The sequence below is a fragment of the Eubalaena glacialis genome, chromosome 4, assembly GCF_028564815.1.
Source record: "Eubalaena glacialis isolate mEubGla1 chromosome 4, mEubGla1.1.hap2.+ XY, whole genome shotgun sequence".
Lineage (NCBI taxonomy): Eukaryota > Metazoa > Chordata > Mammalia > Artiodactyla > Balaenidae > Eubalaena > Eubalaena glacialis.
Window position 1 is genome coordinate 106,050,364 of NC_083719.1, and position 21,872 is coordinate 106,072,235.

The 21,872-nt window shown below is 38.5% G+C and overlaps 1 protein-coding gene across 1 annotated transcript in view; it reads left to right on the forward strand.

Moving 5' to 3' along the window:
• MEGF10 (multiple EGF like domains 10) overlaps window positions 1–21,872 on the forward strand; it is a 118,532-nt gene that overhangs the window by 29,409 nt on the left and 67,251 nt on the right. Inside the window, exon 4 of the mRNA XM_061188116.1 lies at window positions 7,641–7,733. Within this exon, the coding sequence (XP_061044099.1) occupies window positions 7,641–7,733 (93 nt within the window). The remainder of the gene's footprint in view (window positions 1–7,640; window positions 7,734–21,872) is intronic.

Here is a 21,872-nt window from a genome sequence, read left to right on the forward strand (position 1 = left end):
ATTGATCTATTTGTCTATATTTACATCAATATCACACTGTCCTGATTACTGTAGTTTTTAAGTCTTTAAATCAAGTAGTATTAGCCTTTATCTTTTTCAAAGTTATTTTGGCTATTGTAGGTACTTTGTATTTACATATGAATTTTAAAATCTGGTTGTCAATTTCTACCAAAGAAGCTGCTGGGATTTGGACTTATATTGCATTGAATCTGTCGATCTATTTGGGAGAAAATTGATCTTAACAATAGTGAGTCATCTGATTCATAAATAATGTCTCTCTCTCTATTTAGAGAGAATATCCCATATATTCTGCTGTTGTTGGGTGGAGTGTTCTGTAAATGTCAAATGGGTCACTTTCGTTGATAGTTTTGTTTAATTCTTTAATTTCTCTCAGCAATGTTGCTAGTTCTTAGTGTATAGGTCTTTCACATCTGTAGTCAGATTTATCCCTAAGTTTTTCATATTTTTGGTGTTATTATAAATGGCTTGTAAAATTTCCATTGCTGATTGTTTCTTGCCAGTATATAGAAGTATAATTAAGTTTTTTATATTGGTTTTTATCTGCAAACTTGTTAAACTCTCATTATTTTAGTAGCTTTTTTTGTAGATTTCCATCAGACTCTCTATACATACATACATATATTTCAATAATCTATAAATAAAGGCAATTTTACTTCTTCCTACCCAATCTGGATGTCTTTTACTTCTTTTTTCTTGCATTATTACCTTGCTAGAACCTTCAGTACAATGCTGACTAGAAATTATAAGAGTAGACATCCTTGTCTTGTACCTAATCTAAGGGGTCAAGAGAATTTTTTTCAGGAATGGATGTTGGATTTTTCCAAGTGCTTTTTGGACATTTTTTGAGATAATTATTTTCTGCTATTATATATATATATATTTCAATTTAGGAACTGACTCACCAGAAAGATCTTCCAAAGGGGCAGTGTATGTTAGGAATCATGTTTGGCTGTGATAAGTAGATATCTGAAAAATAGAAACATATATACAGGAATTTTTAATTTTTATGTAATGAAAAGTCTGGAAGTGAGTGGTTTATGGCATTTATTCATCCATGCAAGAAATTCAGAGCAAAATGTTCCATGATTCCCTGGGCCCTTCCCTCAGATCTGCAGATTCAGCCTTTTTGTCTACATACCTGGCATCAGGAAGAAGAAAGAGATGGGGGATTGCTCTTACCATTGATCTCTCCCCCTATACTGTTTCCACATGGACACATGAATCCAGAAAGAGGGATGGAAATGTGGTTTATTGCTGGTCACACCATTGTCCCTGGTGAAAGTGGCATTCTGTTAATAAAGGTGGAAGGAAGACTAGACATTATGTATACAATTAGAGATGTCTGCCAAAGACACTGCTGGTAATCACTCTTTGTACTTGTCCTTCACAGCCATGAAAGCTCCATCAAGAATGGAAGGAAAGGAATTTTAGATATGGATTTTTAAAAATACATTTACCAAGTGCAACTTTCTAGACTTCCAGTGTTTTCTCACTCTCCATGACTGATCAGCAATCTATGCACGTCACATATATGGACCACTGGTGGCTGTGGGGTGAGAGCCCCTGACCCTATGCAGTGGGTTATGTAACCTTGGGGATGGGATGAAAAGAGGATGGAGTATGAGGCAGCTGCTTTTGGCACCTCTTTCCTGCAGCTTTATTACAAAGGTGTCTACTTCCTCAGCTCAGATGTTCTCTCTTTCCTGAGACCCTCCTTGATCTCACACTAGTTGGAATCAATTGCTCCCTTTCCTCAGCTGCCACAGTATTTTTATGATGACTTTTTGAGTTGTAATTCACATACCATACAATTCAACTATTTAATGTGTATAATCCAGTGGGGTTTTAACAGCATATTTACAAAGTTGTACAATCACACAATCAACTTTAGAGTATTTTTATTTCCTCAGTAAAACCCTGTATCTGTTAGCCATCACCCCACATTCACCCTCAGTCCCTCCCAGCCCTAGACAACCACTAGTACACTTTCTGTCTCTATAGTTTTGCCTATTTAGACTTTTCATATAAATGGAATTGTTGAATATGGTTCAGAGTATTTGTTCATAATTCTGTATTACATCTGCATTCTGCTCTGCAGTTAGGTTTTGTGGAACCTATATTTGACCTCCTCTGCAGACTAAGAGTTCCCGGTCTGCCATCTTTGTATCCATAGTAGTGCCTAGTAATGTGCCTGCTACCTCAGTAAATATTAAATTGAAGGAAAAGGGAATTCTCTTCCTTTTTATAAACAAACACAATAAGGTAGGCTACAATGTAATGTCTGCAAATATGAAAACAAAATGATTCCTGTCTGTAGTGAATACTGTAGTAGCAATTAGATTTTTGTAAAGACTTTGCATGTAATTGGCCTCAAACAAAAGTATGTAGTGGGTAAAGTTTATCTTAGGAGTCAACTCTCTGCTTTCTTTCTCTTCCTCATTTGAATCTTCTAACTCCCGACTCGCAGTTGTCCAGTACACCTGCCCTAATATCTGACCCAGCACAGCTACTACCATCCTTTTCCCTCCTGCCTCCCCATTGCCATCAAAACTCATCAGAAGTTTTGGTCCACTGGGATTCAGGCACCTGGGTTCACTCCTACTTCTGCCTCTAATGCCAGCTGCAAATATTGGGAAAATCATTCCATTTTCCCAGTCCCCATTTTCTTGCCTGAAAAATGCAGAAATGACGTTCAGTAAAGGCACCTTTAACTCTAAAAATCTATGTTCCTCCGTAGCAACTCTGAATAAAATATGAGCAAAAATAAGATTTGTCGCTTATGCTCTTTATTCATGACATCAAGATAAAAGACACTTCTGGGGAAAGATGGATTAGGTGGAAGGTGTGTGTTTCTATTGGACAGTTATTTTCAAGAGATACTTTGATCATGGAAACATTTTTCAAATTAACTTAAATGCATTGATTATAATATATCCTCTAGGACACAGTAGGTACTGTGTTTAGAGATACAATTGGTTTAAAGGAGTCTTTAGTCTGCCCACTCTTACTTTCACCTTTCTGCCATACTCTAGGTGTAAATCCAAAGGGAAATGTATATGGCAGAAGAGAAAACTATTGAGTATAGTTAGTAGCTCTCAGTATTAAAGGCAAATATTTACAAGTGAAAGGAATGAGATCCATGTCACTGGTAATGGGATTTAGGAGCTAAGGCTGAAATAGGAGCCTAATTAGAGAAGATTCCAGGGTCATCGGGTCAGTCCTCACCTGTCCATCAGGCAGACAGGCTGTCCACAGCTTTCAATTCATAGATGTGGCATGTTCTTCTCATCAGTGTCTCTTGCTCCCCAGTTCCTGAGGGAGAAGATGCCTTGGCTGCTCCTTGCAACTTGATGTGTCTGCAGCAGTGTACCAAGTATGGGTCCACATATTCAGCTTACATCTGGTCTCTATAAAAGATTACTGAAAACTCAGAATGTGATATTAATGATTTTCTTAAAGAGAGATGTGAAAAAGAATCATATTGGATAGATTGTCTTTGCTAGCATTTTCCTGGTTTTAATTGCCCTTTTAAAAATAAGAATAGGATAGGGAATAAAATGACAGTTTCCATGGATGAGAAAGCCATACTTAAGATAGTTCTTTTGTGCTTGTCCTTGAAATCTAAGCTATTGAACATTTGCTACAGGAGACCTCTGTTCCCTTTCTCGTTTCCAGCTGACTTTGGAATTTTCTATATGACAAATTCATGTCTTTAACCCACCTTGGGTTCTCACGTGGAGTTTGTTAGTCATAAAACTCAGCACCCAGAGTAGGTGGCATTTGAGGCTAAAAGAGGAAAGATGAAGCTAGGGTAGGGATCTAGCTCAGTCAGTTTCCTAGAGGCAGGCTCTGTGTTTGTCACCACATATGCCATGGTTAGTGTTACTGCAACTTGGAGAGTTGGGACATCAGAGAATACAGAGTTTTCTAGCTTGCTCTCTTCTCCTCTGTTGTCTCTCTTTGCTCCCACTGGTCTTGTGGGTGCTTGGTGAGAGCTGCTGCTAAATGTGGAGAGTCCCAAGCTGTGGGATAGGGCATGGAACAGAGATGGCACTTGTGTGACAGTCTAATGTCATGTGGAGATTCTGCACCACGGCAGGAGAATTTTGTGTTCTTTCCTTTGAGAATCCGTACCAGTAATATTTTCCATTACTTAGATCATTATTTGACTTTAGGCTTCAATGCTTCAAGTTGATTCCTTTGACTCTAGCTTTAATTAAGAAAAAAAATCATTAGGAAAGCAGATTGCCCCTTCCAATTCCTAATTAACTTACAGACTAATTTGTTTTCTGCTAACTATCTATTTACATTTTGCTTCAGACTTTAGCCAAATGTTATTATTTCAAGGTTTTCATAGAAATAATCTAGATTTTTAAATTACCATGATAGGATATTTTTCCATCTATTACAGTTGACTGGACTTCTTGGTGTTTATTTCATAAAACACAAAGTTCATATCATCAGGAATCAAACATGAGTGTATTCGTATGATTATTCAGCAATCTCAAAGCGTTTTGAAGCAGATCTCCTTTGATTTTTACATATAGAAATTCACTTAATATCCTTTTTTGTAATCAACAAAACAAGAGTAACAAAAAACAGTCAATTGGTATCCAAGCATAAGCAATTCTGATTCCTAATCTTCTGGGACCCAGGTTTAGCTTATCATGCATTTCTTTACCCATTTTAGTGAAGGCCATCTTGATATTGGAGGAAAGGTTCTAGACCTGTTTGCTCTGTCTTACCTTTCTTTCTGGTTGATTCAGGTGGGTACAGTGGAAATCTTTTGGTGTTACTCAGGGACTAAGAGCCAACACAACTACAACTAAAACCACAGTTTAATCTGCATTCTGTATGGTGACTGTGCATATCAAGGAAGTAGTTTAGGGGAGAGAAAGATGTGTAGTAAAAGAAGGTGAAAAGGAAGATAAGGAGTGAGAAAATGAAAGGAGACAGAAAAAAGGGGAGGAGCAAATTGAGACCTTCCCATGGAACACCCCCCAAAACCTTCCTCTCCTGGCCACCCGCTCTTTGTAGATAGGAAACCCCAGGTTGCTGTCATCCAATCTAGTGTCCTGGGAACCCAGAGATTTTCCAAGTTTCAAATAGTGAAACTGATTTTTCTGTCAAATGAAATTATGTGTATGCCTAAGATATAAAGACAAAGTAGTGTTTTATTAATATACATATACCTTATAAGTTAACATTTATAACATTTTCTTAGTGTAAAATTAATGGGTGAGACCAACAAGAGTATTTTAAATAAACACAAAAATTTGAAATTTGGGGATATGAATGATACTTCTTTTCATCAACCATCATATCCAATTTCTGTGTTTTCTTTTAGATGCACACTATCAGAAAACTCTGGTTTCATATTAAAGAGATCTAGTATCTGATTTTTAAAACTTCTCAAAATATACAAACAGAATTTTAAATAGTTTTAGTATCTTGACGCAGGATAAATTGGGAATTTGATGTCTGAAGGCTGATCACTAACAGTATGTTGCAAGCATAGATGCCATCAGTACATAAGACAAGTTAGACCAAGCACGGTCAAATTTATGTATTTACAGTGGGTGCCAGCACTCTCTGTAAGATGGGGGTGTCCTGGCTACCATAAAACAGTGTGATACAGGGTCCAGAACATGCCCTACACAATTAGAACTGGGCCTTCTGTGGCATTTAGTTGAACCTTGCATACTCTAGTTATGGTATTTTGCTGGCTTATACATGTATAGCTAAATTTTAAGAAATAACAGTACAGAGCTATGGCCTTTTGAATGAATGACCCATCTGCAATATCAAACATGCATAGAAATGGCTGGAGGCACTGAACCCTGAGATTAGCACATGTCGACTTAACCTGGCAGCAGAAGTCAACATGTTGTAGGGCAGTGTGTTCATATGTTACAGGCAGATTTTGCTTTTCATTATAATTAAATACGTAATTGTATCAAGTATTATGAGGTTGCTAAGCATCTCCTTGGAACTCTAGTGTCAAAATCTCTAGCTCATCTGGCCTGATACCCCTCACCAAATTGCCTAGATGCTAAAGAATTATTCTAGTAATAGGACATAAATGTGTATTTCCTGAAATTTTGGTCACTTCATTTTGTTGCAGTGTCCTCATCAGGTGACCTACCTGATAGTTTCTTTCTTATAACAAATTTATATCTTTCATTAGAATATTCCCAGCTAATTTTCAGAATAAAGTCCTGACACCTTAGTTTGGTTTTCAAAGTGTCTCTCTCTTTGCAAAGCTATTGCTCCAAACACTGCACCCAAACAGATCTTCTCATTTCCATTTGTTTTTCTTTCTACTGCTTGCTTTTGCTTTCTCTTCATCTAAAATGCCTTTCATTTATATCTCTTCATGTCTAAATCTTTTTGATAAAAACCTTAGAAGTGATTATCACTTTTGGTCCAGCAATATATATATTATAAACGTATATCCTGTACTATATATACATATATATACACAACATATATAAATATATATATGACATATATAAATATATATACACAATATAGACTTACACACAGTATATAAATCACACAAAAGAATATTTAATGACATAGATTTTTTTCTTATTATATTAAGTGGGAAGGCAAATGGAAAAATATTATGATTCTCTTTTTTTTTTCCTTAAGAGAGAGGTTTATTTTGCTTATTGGTATTTTATGTTCGGACAGTAGACCCGTTTTACTTTTGTAGTAAGACATGAATTAATAAAACTTATCTCTAAAGCATAGGATACCTTAGCCCATCCTTAAATGAAATTCTGGAACATCTGAAATCCAAACTCTTCCAAGTTGTTCTCACAATTACTCATATATCCAGGTATTCTAAAGAAGATTTAACCAACCTGAGTGGCACTAATGTTGAGGATAATGCTGATGTTCAACACAGCATATTTTGGATCCCTTCCTATCGGCCCACTGAGCTTTCCTTTGGAAATCATCAGACTACTCATCCACTCATGTTTGCAATGATACCCCTTATTTTCATGGGTTGGGTCACACCAGTGATATTCACTAACAAAAGAGGAATTGAGATTTACTATTTCCTAAAGACCTGGGTGATATTTTTCGGATATTCTCCTCAACAGAAAAAGGGCATCTAAGTCTGCTGTGTCATGGTTGTGAATAACATGTGCACAAAGAAATTTGACTATTGTTTCTAGTGAAGGTATTATGTAAAGGGAATACCTTTCAGACTACTCTTGTCGCCCTGGAGTCTTGAGATCTTGCTTTGTGGTTTGTTTGTGCATCCATATACGCTCCTCCTGAAACAAAGAGGATATATTTGGTAGTCACTGATAATTTTTTTAAAAAGTGGATTAGGCAATTTTCCTTGAAACTTCTTTGCTAATTTAGCATGAAGTAGAATTATATAGTAGAAATGAAGGAATTTATTTGGAGGTATCAAAATAAGAAGGGGAATTGTTTGGTTACACAGAGGACTGTAAGAGGGCTGAGGAACGGATTGAAGAAAATTATCAAGCATGCATGTTGTTTTTAAGTGATACTTGAGACTGAGATGTGAAACAGCTGTGTTGTTGTGGTTTTTTTCTTGTGCCAACTTTCCTTATTTGATTGATTTTTCTCTCTGACAGCCCATTGTGCTGATAAATGTGTCCATGGTCGCTGCATTGCTCCAAACACCTGTCAGTGTGAGCCTGGCTGGGGTGGGACCAACTGCTCCAGTGGTAAGTTTCCACCTGCTGTTGTCTGTCTCCGGATGTTTTTGCTGTATGGGCCTCTTGTCTGCAGATTACATGACCCACAGGTTTCCCTCTTCATCCCAATGCAGAACGTGGTGTAGATTCCCAGTCCAACTCATGAATACTGTTTCTTTTAAATCTCTACATGTATTATACACAGAACTGTTATGAATAGAGTATAAAGAAAGGTACTTGGAAAGAAGATTTCAATCATCTGATTCTGGTACTTCTGTGAATATCAATGCATCTTCCAGGGTAGGGTCCAGAAGTTAAGATTCCTTAACTCAGTAAGGCAGTTGTGGTAACACAGCTACTGTATTCCTGCGTCTGGTTTTACTTGTTCGTTTATCTAATATATTTTCTTGGTGATGAAAACTTACTGCTTGTTGGTTCTAAAGCAGAAGTAAAATTGATATTTTCAATGCTTAACATATTAATCTTTGAATTCTGAGGTGCAAATAATAAGTACTTGCTCAGATTACTGGGGAGAATTATTGGTAATAAATGAAAATTCATGAACATTTAGGTATTAAATCAATTCATAATATAGTATATAATTTTTCTCCATTATGTTAGAATTATAATTGTAAAATGATGGTGTTTTGGACTATAAGCAGATTGCACTTAAAATCCTGTATTCATTATTATGAGGATTAAATGATGGAATGTCATGTAATACAGTTGCTTTTCTAAATTTCACAGTTAAAACTTAGGTCTTCTGGCTAACTCCTTGCTGTGCATGTAATTGTGCACTCTTCCTGTTCCTTTATACTTCGTTTTGCCTTGAAAAATGTGAGAAGGAATTGAAGTGCAACTAAATTGTAATGCATGAAACATTTACATTTAGAGAAAGGGAAAAATAGTTTTAAAAATTAGCAGACTCTCGTGACAACACAACTTTGTCCTCCCTGCTACCAAAGAATTTTCTGAAACTAGTCCAAAAGAACTTCAAGCTATGTAGATAAGCTGGTTTTAAGAATTTTTACTTGCTTCCATTTGGAATTGGAGAGATTACTCTTTATCTTGTTAGAACTACTTGTTTTAGACTTGTGATCTCTTGATTGCCTCTAAAACAGCATCTTCAGGGGAGGTCCTCATGCTGTCTGTGCATAGAACATTCCATGTGAAAGAGCCTTTTTATCGTGTCCTAAACAGGGAGTGTGTGTGTGTGTGTGTGTGTGTGTGTGTGTGTGTGTGCGCGCGCGCACGCGCGCGCGTGCATGCGTCTTTCTGCCCCGACAGGCTTCCCATTCCAATGGGTAACTGTCTTGCAAGGTTTTGTTAGCCTTCTGTTAGAGATCAGGAGGAGAGAGGGCACTTCGTTCACATGCCATTGAGGCAAAATGTTTGGGATGTGGGATCTGGCTCATGTCCATTTTTCTGGCCGACTGACCTCAAATGCATTGTTGCTTTCATTGACTTTTCCAACTTAAAGATCAGTTGTGCCTACACATTTGGAAGAAAAATAACATTATTATATAAACCATTGGGAAAGAGAAGAGTGGCTATATTCTTCATTTGAGAAATGAGATTTGTTACTAATTTCAGGGCGAGAATACTGTGGAATAATTTTAGTTGCAGTCATACTTTGTCCCCTAAGAACTGCAGCCTACCTCAAACTAAGAGATCAGACTAAAGAGTATGTAAACAAAACAAAAGGTCTACATGGGTTTCAGACTCTCTAGAACTGATTTAGGTCTTCTAGAAAACAAACTGTTGCTTTATTTCGGAGTTGACTGACTTTTGAATGAAGCCTCTAGAATTCTGACTACACATGTTCTTTCAATCCTGGATGATGATATTGAGGTGACTTTTAGTTTATTCTCCACAGCTTATGTTTTGGCTTTATCATGAACAGAAGCATAAATAAATGTGGACAGATATCTGAAGGCTTTAAAGATGTTCTTAGAAAACATTTCTGACACCTTTTTTAAGCACCTAAGAAAATGCTATTCTGAGCCAGAGCACTGAATTTTGTTACCTGGGTTTTGTCTATAGCTGTTACCCTAATATCACTCATTAGGAGGTGTGTAATTTAGTTACTCTTGGCCAGATAATTCTTGAAGCAAATGCACACTCTAGTAATCTACTAAGTAGCAGAGTTAAAATGGCCTAATTCCCAAGGATTTTTCTCTCTCTGCCCCCTCCTCTCTGGTTATTGTTATGCATATATTTGATAATATATGTTAGATCCAGAAAATGATTGCTTTTTTAATGACACCAGTTCCTTGTATTAGTCAGGGTCCAATCAAGAGACAGAAACTGCAATAATTTTTTTGAGTAAACCTTTCATTTTGGAACAATTTTAGAAGAGTTACAAAGAGAGTTGACAGTTTCCATACACTTGCATCCAGTTTTTCCCTTGACATATTAAGTTACCATTAGCTTGGCAAAACTAATTGCCAAAAGAAATTGACATGAATACACTACCAGTTAGTTCCTTACTAGTATATTACTATTAAACAAACTCTAGACTTTATTTGGATTTTATTATTTTTTCCATTAATGTCCTCTTTCTGTTCCAGGATCTAGTCCTGAGCACTGCACTGCATTTTCACATCTCCCCAGTCCCCTCTGGTCTGTGACAATTGCTCAGTCTTTGTTTTTCATAACCTTGACAACCTTGACGAGAACTGGCCAGATATCCCGCAAAATGTCCCCCAGTCTGTGTTTTCCTCCTGACTAGACTAGGGGTACAGGTTATGAAAATACCACAGAGTTGAAGTGCCTGTCTCATTATATCGTATCAGGGGTATGATGATATTCACACGACGGCACTGATGGTGTCATCACTCGGTTAACCTTCATCATTTGGTGATGTGTAGTGTTTGCCAGATTTCTCCACATAAAGTTACTATTTTTCCTTTTCCTTTTTCTCTGAGAATACGTCACTAAGTCTAGCCTACCCTCAAGGATGAAGGGTAGAGATTAAGCTCCATGGTTTTGAGGGGGAGAATATCTACATATGTTATCTGGACATATTCTATAAGGAAGATTTATTTATTCTCTCCCATTTAATCAATTATTTATATCAGTGTGGACTTATATATATTTACATGAGAAGTCAATATTATATTGTTTATTTTGTTGCTTAAATTGTTCCAGCTTTGGCAACTGGGAGTTCTTTTAGGTGGCTTCTGTGTCCTTTTCACACACCATTGTCCTTTTGTTTGGTCGTTTTGTTTTGTTTGGTCTTTTGAGCAGTTCCTTACTTTCTGCTACTGTAGGATACTCCAAGCTCACGTTGTGTTTTTCCTGCTTCAGTCCTAGAATGAGCCATTGGAGAATGGTATTTAGAAACCAAGATCTGGGTGCTGGTGTGCTCGTTGCTCCTGGAACACATAGTAACTTGAGCAGGGAAAGTTTATTAAAAAGAATCATTAGCTATAACATGAATTTGGTGTAGAGATTGGCTAGTAGAAAGTAGATAACACTCAAAAGAATACAGGAATGGCAGAAATAAGGAGCATCCCCTACTCCTAGGGCTGAGACAGAACACCCAAAGAGGAAGCCCCACTAACGGTGTGATGCAGACCTTGTTAGAGCACAGCCACAGCTCACTGAATGGCAGAGAGACTGCCATGGTACACCCCTAGTGAAACTTGCTAGAAATCTGCTTTCTGGAACTTGCTAGAAATCTGTTCTATAGGATGCTTGAGAAAGCTGTTCTGGAGAAGTGTCTTACCAGAAGCACTCTGCTACAAAAAAGCCCAAGGGGGAATGCCAGGGGAAGTTGCTGGCTGATGGGTGCTGCTAGCCACAGTGCACTGTAGGAGCTGGATGCTGAAGAAGCTGCCTGTGCTGGAGAAGCCACCCGCACTGTGCTGACAGGGCAGGGGCTGGGTGCTGGAAGAGCCACGGGCACTTCCGGATTCAGTTGAGCTGGCACACTAGAACCATGATGGGCAACACCTTCCTCCTACAGTGTCTCTCCGGCACCCTACAGAGAATGCTTAACAGTCAGCCAGCTGGCAAAGGAAGAGTACTTAAAGGGCCCACATCCATCTTTGTAGATAAAAATGAAGGATAAATTTAGCCCTGAGAGACAATAAAGTGATAACTGGTCCAGTCCACTCCTTTGTTTACTCAGCTCTTCTGTGCACCTTTCTACACACATTTGAATTCTTGTACATCAACAAAACGACTCTGCATTTCCATCTAATAAAATACAGCCTGACATCTTACAAGTTAAGATGTTCTCACTCTTTTCCCAAAATGAGGAGATGCAAGTCCCAACAGTCATGGTATCCGTTGCTGGTTATATTAATTTTTCCTGAAATTCAGATGAAGTACCACACAATATTTTGCTACCTAGATACTAAAGTTATCTTCCAACAACTTTTATTTTATATAAAATTAAATAAAAATGCAAAGAGCAGAAAAAAAGAAAATAGCTTCTACAGATAAACACATAGATGTAGCAAGCAAAGAGAAATGTCAAAAACTACTACAGGCCTCTTTTCTGTAATTAGTCACATGCTGTACTTGTATGTATGGCCTCCTTCTTCCCCATTTCATATTTCTCCCTCTCAGCCCAAACCTCAGCTACTTAGGGTTCTTCATCTGGAGGAGTGACTCAAACCTCCATTCCTGAAGGATCTGAATTCTCAGTTGTCCTGCCTTTTATTGGTTGTTGACATTTTCCATTAACCTTTACTACCGGGCATGGAAGTACCAAGAGGTGCCCCACAGAATCCCTTGGGTTCCAGACATAGTTCAGCTTTCTCCCGTTACGCAGCAGCAGCCCAATTTCCCTGTGATAATCAGGATCAATCATTCCAGCCAGAAGAGTAACTCGTTTTCATAGCTATCTCTCTGTATATTTTTTCCTTCCCAATATACATGGGAAATAAGAATCTGACAGTACCTTCACAAGCACAAATTTAAAAAGGCTTCCCTTGGAGGTTTAGTATGACTGTTTACCTTGTCAGTGGATGGACAGATTCCTATATATGGTATACAGTCAGTGTTCCTGGGTCTCAATGTATTTTCTGTATGAAAAACCAGGTGTGTCAGAGAACTGAACATGGTTTGTTTGCTTGAAGTGAAATCATGATTTATTTGACTGACTTGGGCATATTACCTCTTCTTAGGTTTGATTAAATGATTTTTTTTAAAAAAGCATGCATGTATTTTACTTCTATTGGCATCCTAAAGAATACCCTAGCCTGTGTGACATTATCTTAGCTCCACTTCTCTCTTTCCTGTTCTCTCTCTGTTCCTCCCCCATCAATATCTCTTGTCTGTTCATCAGTCCTGTATTTCTCTTCCTCCCTCACTGGATGATAAACAACTCCTGGAGGGCAGGGGCTGTGTATTATTAATGTCTTTAGCCTCCACTGTGCCTGGCATGTGATTGGAGAGCAGTAAATGTTTGTTTCATTTAATGAGATTGAATGCATGCTTCTGAGAAGGTCATTCATGTGTTCATAGTTTGAACTTTCATTGATTACTGTGTGCAAGGAACTGTGCTGGATGCTGCAGATAAAGAAACCAATGAGGAATAGTTGTTGGTCCCACAGAGCTCGCAGCCTGGAGAAAAGTAGACAGACTTGTAAATGTCTCGTCCTGAGGAAGAGAACAGCCTCAGGAGAAGAGGTGGATTGAGGAAGCTAGAAATGGTGGTGGGTAAAGTAGTGAGAGGTTTTCTGGCTGGACTAGAAAGAAGGGCCTAATGTTGTGCTGGGGACAGAAGGCAGACTGCTGTGGTGTGAGGGGTGATGCAAAGATGCTAAAGCATAGACTCCTCTTCCAGAAACTTAACTGGGAAGTCAACAAGGAAGGGCAAAGAGATAGGGAGTTAGTAAAAGACAAATGTAGGCTCAAGAGAAAGTTTGGTGTTTGTTTGTTTGCTTTTGATTGTGTTTTAAGGTGAAAGAGGCTGAGAGGATGGTGACAGAAAAGACCGAGTCTGGAGATTGAATTGAGAGGTCATTTAATCGAGGGAACACAGCTCCTGAGAAGACGGATGGGATCCTGACACTGATGGAAGGATTAGCGTGAAGTACTTCCCATTCCCAACAAAACGAGGGAGGAAAGAGTGGCAGGCAGGATGTCGATAGGTTTCTGGGCTCAGGAGCTCACGGGCAGTGGGGAGGAGGATCTGAGTGAGTTCATACTTGATGACCTTTCTTCTCTTGGTAAACTGGGGAAGAGAAAATCTGCTGATATCAAGGGGAGCAGAAGTTGGGCACGTTGATAATGATGATGACAGCAATAGTTCTCCTCTATCGAGCGCTTAGTATGTGCCAAGCATCTTTGTAAGGGCTTTACGGCTTTACAGGAACTACCTCATTTAATGCTCAACAGACGAGATTGTTACAATTCTTGTTCCTATTATACAGATGAGAAAATGAAGGCACAGAAAAATTAAGTGTCTTGCCTAAGTTTATACTTCTGGTAAATAGTGGAACCAGACTCGCATCTCATTCACAGCCAGTAATTTTAATAAGGATCTGGTGCCTCCTGGAGCTGGAAAGGAGATTTGGTGAAAGTGACAAAGGTCAGTGAATAAGAGCAGGAGGCAGGACTGATACCACCAGACAAAATAGCAAAACAAAATTTCCTGAGAGGTGTTGAGGGCACACTAACATGTCATTTAAAATGACACCAATTTGGTTGGATGCGTTTGTAATTTGTAATTTCCTCATTTGTAACATTAAGAATGTTGGGCCAGATTATATTTACGATCCCTTTCAAACCTATGATTCTATGTGTGATTTACTCTCATAAGTATGTGTCTGCAATCCCCGAGATCTTTCTTTGTTTTGGAAACCCTTTAAACCTTTTGTATGAGTAGCAATAATACATTTGTTCACTCAACCCATATAATTCTATTTATGATTTTCTAAGGGTCTATAGAGAAATTTATTTCTCCTCTGGCTATAGGGCACATCCAAAAACACATGGAGAGTCCTAAATCAGCCAGCAGCCAGCAAATAGTTTTCAAATGCTTGTTCCCTAGGCTTTTGACATTAGTACCAATTAGAAACAAAAAATGGAAATTAATTTTGGTCTAGAAAATCCAAACTGGCGTTTATTTAGTCACCAATAGCATTTCTGGTTAAATGTACTTGGAAGTAGTGAAAACATGCCTAGGAGGCCAGACTAGCTCAAACATTTTCAGATGCAACATTAAGAATACTGATAACCTTTCAGATAAAGCAAGCACGCTGTGCTGCTCGGAATAAGTAATAAGAATTTGCCTGCAGGATATTCGAATGGGGGAATCCATTTGAAGGGTATTACAAGCCAGAAATTGTAAGGCACAAAAAGCTGACTTGTTCGCCAGCAAAGTCTGCTGTAAAGCTCTATCGACTGGATACAATAGAGGATCGATGTTGTCTGGGGAGAGAAGTCACCGGAGCCCAGTCCTCGCGGCAAGTCGTTAACATACCCATCACCCTGTCAGAACTACTTTCGAAGTCAGGTTGATGGAACAGCAGAATAAGAGTGGATCATTTGGGTTCACTGGCATGGGGGCTGGACACTGATGACAGGTGGGGAGGACTGAGCTCGGGATGAATGGTTCATCGGAACTGCCCGAAAGCTATTTCACTGATGGACTGCCCAAGTATCTTGATAGAGGTCACACACAGAAACAGCTGATTTTGCCTTTGTGAAGGAGTCTGAAACCTGGGCTTCTGTTGGTTCCTCTCTGGAGGGGCAGACAATCTCTTCCACCTCCACCCACGCAACTCCCTGTTAGAACTGAATGACAGTAGACTTAGTGCCTCTCCATTCTGTGCTGTGTCTATGCCTCACTTTCCTTAGCTTAAAATAAGGTTCAAAGTATCTATGTCAGATGCTTGTGAGAATTAAATGACACAATACCTGCTGAGTACTCAGCACTCAGCACTGTGCCTGGTGGCATGATAATGGCTCAGTAAATGGTACTTACTTACAATTCCTTGTGTGACAACTGTGCCTTCCACCAGACTTCGCATCAGACCGGTCTGTGGACTGGAGAATGGGTGGAGGGGCTCTTTGTGGACATCTCGTTTTGCCCTGCAGGCCACACCTTTCTTGAGCAGGAGCCTCTCTTTGTCCACAGTTGTTTGCCAGGAGGCTCCCCAGACAGAGCCCTGGTGCAGTTTTTTGCATTATCTCCAACCTCTGACCATTAATGTCCTTACCAGATGAATTCACGTCTGGTTCATATTGCTCGGGGCATGGTGAGAACACTATAGATGTTTATGTTACTTGCGCTAGTTGGTTCACATGCTGTAAAGACAAGGCTGGGCTGTCATTTTATTTAACTCCACTCCACACACATCATTTATTGATATTTTTTCCTTTTTTTTTTTTTAACTTTGTGTAATCTCCCTCTACATCTGTTTATCAGAAAATCTTGGTTCAACCTCAAAATAGAAGATAATCTAACCTTTTCCTACTCTCTAGTCCTGCCACTCAAATCCAAGCCACCGTCCTCTCTTAATTGGTCATCACAGTAGTCTCCCTGCTGTTGCATCTACTTGAGCCCCACTCCAGTCAGTTCTCTGTATTGAGACCAGAGTGATCTTGTAAAAATGCACTTCAGAGCACGCTGCTCCCCTTCCCCAAACTCCCCAGTATTTCCCATTATAGTTAGAATAAACGCCAGAGCCCTGACGTGACCCACCAAGCCCTGTTTGATCTGTCCCTCCCTACCTTCCCGGCCCCTTCTCATCCCACTGTTCACTCAGGGTCCCACACTGCTCAGCCTCTGCCTACCTTTCTTGGAACACAGTAGCTTCCTTTCTGCCTCTGCACTTGATATTTCCTCCGCCTAGAATACTCTCCTCCCTGGAACTTTATGTGGCTGGCTTCTAATTTAGGTCAACGAACTTTCAACCTAAGTGTCACCACCAGGAGAGGCTTTCCCTGACTACATAAAGAATATTCTCCCATAACTATCTATTACGTCGTCTTTTTAATGTTTTTTTATGGCACTGTTTGAAAATACTTCATTTGTTTTTTTGTTTGTTTAGTTGGTTTTGTTTTTTTGTCTGTATTCCCCTCCAGGATAGAAGGCCCATAGAAACGTGAATTTTGTCTGTTTTATTCACTGCTGCCTAGCTAATTTATTCACCTAATGTCTAGCACAGTGCTGAGCACCCAGTGATTCTCAATAACTATTTGTGGAAGGAAGGAATGAAGGCATAAATGTTCCAGGAGCAGTAATGGATATAAACATGAGATATGAGAGATGAAAGACTCTGCCTCTTCTTTCAAATGCTTTCAGTTTAATAGAGGGATTGGAAGTCCATCTACAAATATATAAGCAAAGCATCTAGAGAAGTCAAGGAGGACGTGGTCAAAGGTCTTCTAGAGAAAGGGCATGACCTAAAGTCCTTCCTTCAGTGGCCTTAAGGGAGCTCAGGCTCCAGTGGCTTCAGGATCCACCTTGGCTGTGTGCAATGCAGGCTCATTCATCCTTGGTGAATTCCCATAAGCTAGCAGCTGCAGTGAGATTGTAGAAGCCAGGCAAGATGAACTAGGTGTCGTTTCCATAAACTTTGAAGAAGTTGTGTACGTAGAGAGCTCCTCACCCTCAAAAGAGGAAGGGTTTTACCTTACCTGTAAAATCAAGGAGACTAATACCTGATTTTAGTAAAGCCATGTACATTTCCTCTCATAAGGTTATGCTGTTAATTGGCTAAAATTAAGTGCTCTGGTTTAACATATAGTCCGGTATTTTTCATGACTATATCAAATTTCTTATTGTTTGTGATTGTGTCAAAGAATTTTTTTAAATACTTGAAAACTTCCTCAGGGCAGATAAGAAAAAAACCGTTTTTTCCTTCTTTGGTCAAAATATCTTCTAATTCATTGACAACCGAGTTGACTTTAAAAAGTTTGAATATTTGTACATATATGTTAGAGCAAAGTAATCATGTTTGACATGTGTAAATTAATAAAGTGTAGAAAGTAATAAAACAATAACATTTATACTACTTATAAAGACTGTTTCAATAGGGTAAGTAGTAGAGGTTATAAGTGCCCTGCCTCTGGGCCATAAATGGTGTCTTAAAATTCTGTGAAAACCTAATGGTTTTACTACTCACTACTCTTGCACAAAATAAGTGGAAGTAACTTCCAAAGAAAGTTTAAATTTTAATGGAATTGATTTGAACTTGATATTAGTATATAGCTGTGAATTTTTGTTCATGTATTAAAGAAAAGCCCCTTTATCCTTACAAATAAAAATAGCCTCATGTTGTAAAATTAGTATTACACAAACCAGATTTATCCATGCTGTAAATTAGTTCTTAGAATAATTAGACTGCATCGAATTTAAACAGTTCTTTAAGACACCATAAGCAAAGTTAAAAGAGAAAGAAGAGAATGGAGAAAGATTTCTGCAACGTATAAAACAAATGATTAGTATATAGGATATGTAAAGAACTCCCACAAATCAATAAGGAAAAAACCCCCTCAACTTTAGATTAGGCAAAGGATACAATAAGGTAATTCAAGGCAAGGAAACCTGATTGGCTAATAAGCATATGAGAATATTTATCTTCGTAATAACTGAGGAAGTGCATAATGAAGGAACACGATGTCATTTTTCACCATCTGATTGGCAAACGTCTAGAAGTCTGACAATATCAAGTGTTAATGAAGATGTGAAAGGAAGCTTGCACACACTGCTCTCAGGAGGGTAAATTGGCAGAGTAACTTTGGAGAGCAGTTTGGCTGTCTCTAGAATAAAATGTTGATTTGTGTACACCATAGGATTAGGTAATTTTATTTTTACTTCTTTATAATCTGTCTGTATACCTTGGAGAAACCTTTGCATACATGTATAGGGGATATAGTCTTTGCATCTTTGTAACAGTGAAAATTTGGAGACAAGTAAAAATGGCCTTGAATATGAGAAAAGATAGATTCATTGGAGGTTGTTAATACAGTGTAATGCTGTGTAGCCATTCATTCCTATAAATTTCTATGTAGTAATACACTGCATTAAAAGATGTGTCAACATTAGTGGATCTCAATATCGTAATATTGGATGAAAACAAGATACACAGTGATATAAACATTTTAATAGAAAACTAATAAATTCATAAAATTTATGCAATATATTATTATTAATATATTAATAATATATTAATACATGCAATATATAATTTTTGGGCACACAAGCAGACTAGAATGATACACATTAAAATCATGACAGTGGGGACTTCCCTGGTGCCACAGTGGTTAAGAATCCGCCTGCCAATGCAGGGGACACGGGTTCGAGCCCTAGTCCGGGAAGATCCCACATGCCGCGGAACAACTAAGCCCGTGTGCCACAACTACTGAGCCTGAGCTCTACAGCCCAGAGGCACAACTACTGAAACTCACGTGCCTAGAGCCAGTGCTCTGCAACAAAGAGAAGCCACTGCAATGAGAAGCCCACGCACTACAACAAAGGGTAGCCCCCGCTCACCGTGACTACAGAAAGCCCACGCGCAGCAACAAAGACCCAACGCAGCCCAAAATAAATAAATAAATTTTTTTATTAAAAAAAAAATCATGACAGTGGTTCCCTCTGAGGAAGGAGTAGGGAAAGAACTGAAAACCAGGTACAAAGGAGATAAGGGACTTTAACTGTAACGTGTTATTTCTTGCATTAAATGATGAAGCAAATGTGATGCAATGGTCACAACAGTTAATTCTAGGTTGTGAGAACGTGGGCCTTTGCTATAGTAGTACTTGTCTTCTGTGGTTAAATTTTTTTTTTTACTCAAGAAAACTTAAATTTTTCAGACCATCCTGTTAGCATTGAGGGTTTGGGACCTGATTTTCCTTACTGTTGGGTTTTAAGCAAATCATTTAAGGCTTCCGCCTTTTGGCCTCTCACATCCAGGATGAAGATAATAAGTACTTGCACAGTGGTGGTCCTGAGTACATATCCTTCAGTGCTCACCTCCAGCCCACCTCTTCTGGAAACCTTCTCCCCTCCCTGCTCTCCTCTGCCCAGAGGCGCAGTGGGTGTAAGTCCTCTGTGTTCGAGTGTCCTGTGCACTGCAAGGGTTAGCACATTCTTTTCTGATAAGTCTCACTGTCGGCCAGTCTCTTCCAGTAGACAAAGAAATCTTAGCTATAGGACAGGTCTTAGGGAGGAGCAATAGTAAGTACTCAACAAACAGAACTTAGTAACCATAGATGCTGCTTTGTACATTTTTAATGCAAGAATAAATGAGCAAAAGAGCAAAAATATGGCAAGACTTTATAAAGCAAGATATCCCGTAATGGCTCCCAAGGTCGTTGTTATTCTTTTGACTTCAGTGAATAAATGTAATCCCCCCAAATCCCTTACTTAATCCCAGCCTACAATTTATATCCTTGAGATTTCCCTCCACTGTGAATAGAGTCATCAATGTGCTCTCGTTGAGAGACATCAACATTTGTATTTAGAAACATTAAAGAATAAACATTTCACACCCTTTTTTCTGGTTCATAATTTGGGATAAGCATGCACTGATGTTATAAAATGACAGTTCATGCTTCGAAAATTCATTTAATAAACATTTTTTAAAGAAGAAGAATAAAGGTTCTCTCTCAGCCACTGAATAATATTAATATAAACAGCACTGGGTAGTTGTCCATAGTGATTGCTGGCACCCTGTCAGCTCTCCAGCCGGCTTTTTGACATGTGAAGGACATGAGGTTTTAGTGCTTTCAGAGGATCTGGAAAATACATTTTTATTGTTCTTCTTCATGGATGGAGAAGCTTTACAAACTTGTTTTATTTTTAAAGCACTTGATGTTTTGAATGAGGATCTTTTCTTCTACATTAACAAAGGGAATGACACACCATAGCCTTGTTAGCCGGAGGCACAAGGAATGAAATCACAGGGAGATAAAAGACCCTGAGGGAACCAAGGCTTGGGAAGAAAGTGTGTATATTTCAGGAAGAATCATGTTTTTCTATCCTTTGAGACAGCAGAAAATTATTTTGGTCTCTTTTGAAAGCCACGCACTCTGTAGAGATATTTTCTTGAAAGTGACTTATTTGTGCTTTGTCTATATATGAGAGTATGAAGGGCTGAATTTTCTTTCCTATTAAATTCTCTCATAATCACAGATTTTCCTACATTTAAAGTCAATGGAGAACATCACGGTCAAACTCCATGTAAAAATATATTTTTAAGTCCGTATAGCTGACTGATGTAACCTAATAGATGCTTGACATTTAGATGTTAAGGGCACTTACAGTCTTAGTTACTTCAAACAACAACCCTGGTGAGGGTAGTTATATATTATAAACTGATGTCACTTTCCCTATGATAAACATGAGTTCCAAGATTCAACACATTATCCCGTTGTAAGTATCTGGTAGAGATGTATCCACAAAGTTCTTGAACCCCATATAGTTCTACAGTTTTACCTCTTCGATCCCAGAGGTGTTAAACCAAGATAAAACAAAAACAAAAAAATGGACTACTCAGTTCATCTAAGGTTTCTTTATACCGAACACAAGCACACAGAATTGGGCCCTTTTGGTTTTCGCTGTAATTCAGAACCAATTGCTTTAAAAAAAGCATCTTATACTTCAAAATGTGTTTCAAGGCTGTTTCTGTGGTCTTGGTGGGTGTAGATAAGCTGGGGAAAAATCAAGTCCTGGAATTGATGCCTTCTAATATGGCAGGATTCTTTAGATTTTATTTATGACCATCTACTTCTTTATGCTAAGGGGAGGATTATTAAGAAGTTCACATGTTTGTTTCTAAGTTTCTCCTTTTATATTTCTGGGCTCCATGTATGAGCCTACACCTCTGAACACGTTAATCATCAGCAAGTGAGAAATTTCTAAATCCAGTTTTTAATTAACAATTAAGAATAGGATGTAAATTAACGCTGGTTTTCATCCCAGGCCCGAGCTTTTTCCAATTGGCTTTATAAAAATGGATGAAAAGGGTGATACACCAGGGCTTGTTTTTACTTTATGGAGTTACTGGGCAATTTGTTTTTGGAATTCACATTGTGAGAACCAAGTTGTCCTTTTTGGCATGAATGATTCATGCAAGACAAACAAATAATGCAAACCACTGACAGGCCTGTTATTCCAGCCTCATATACAGCTGGAGGATGTTTTTCTAGGGGTGGGACGCTCCACTGTGCCAACCACGGAATAAAATTTCTGCTGCTACC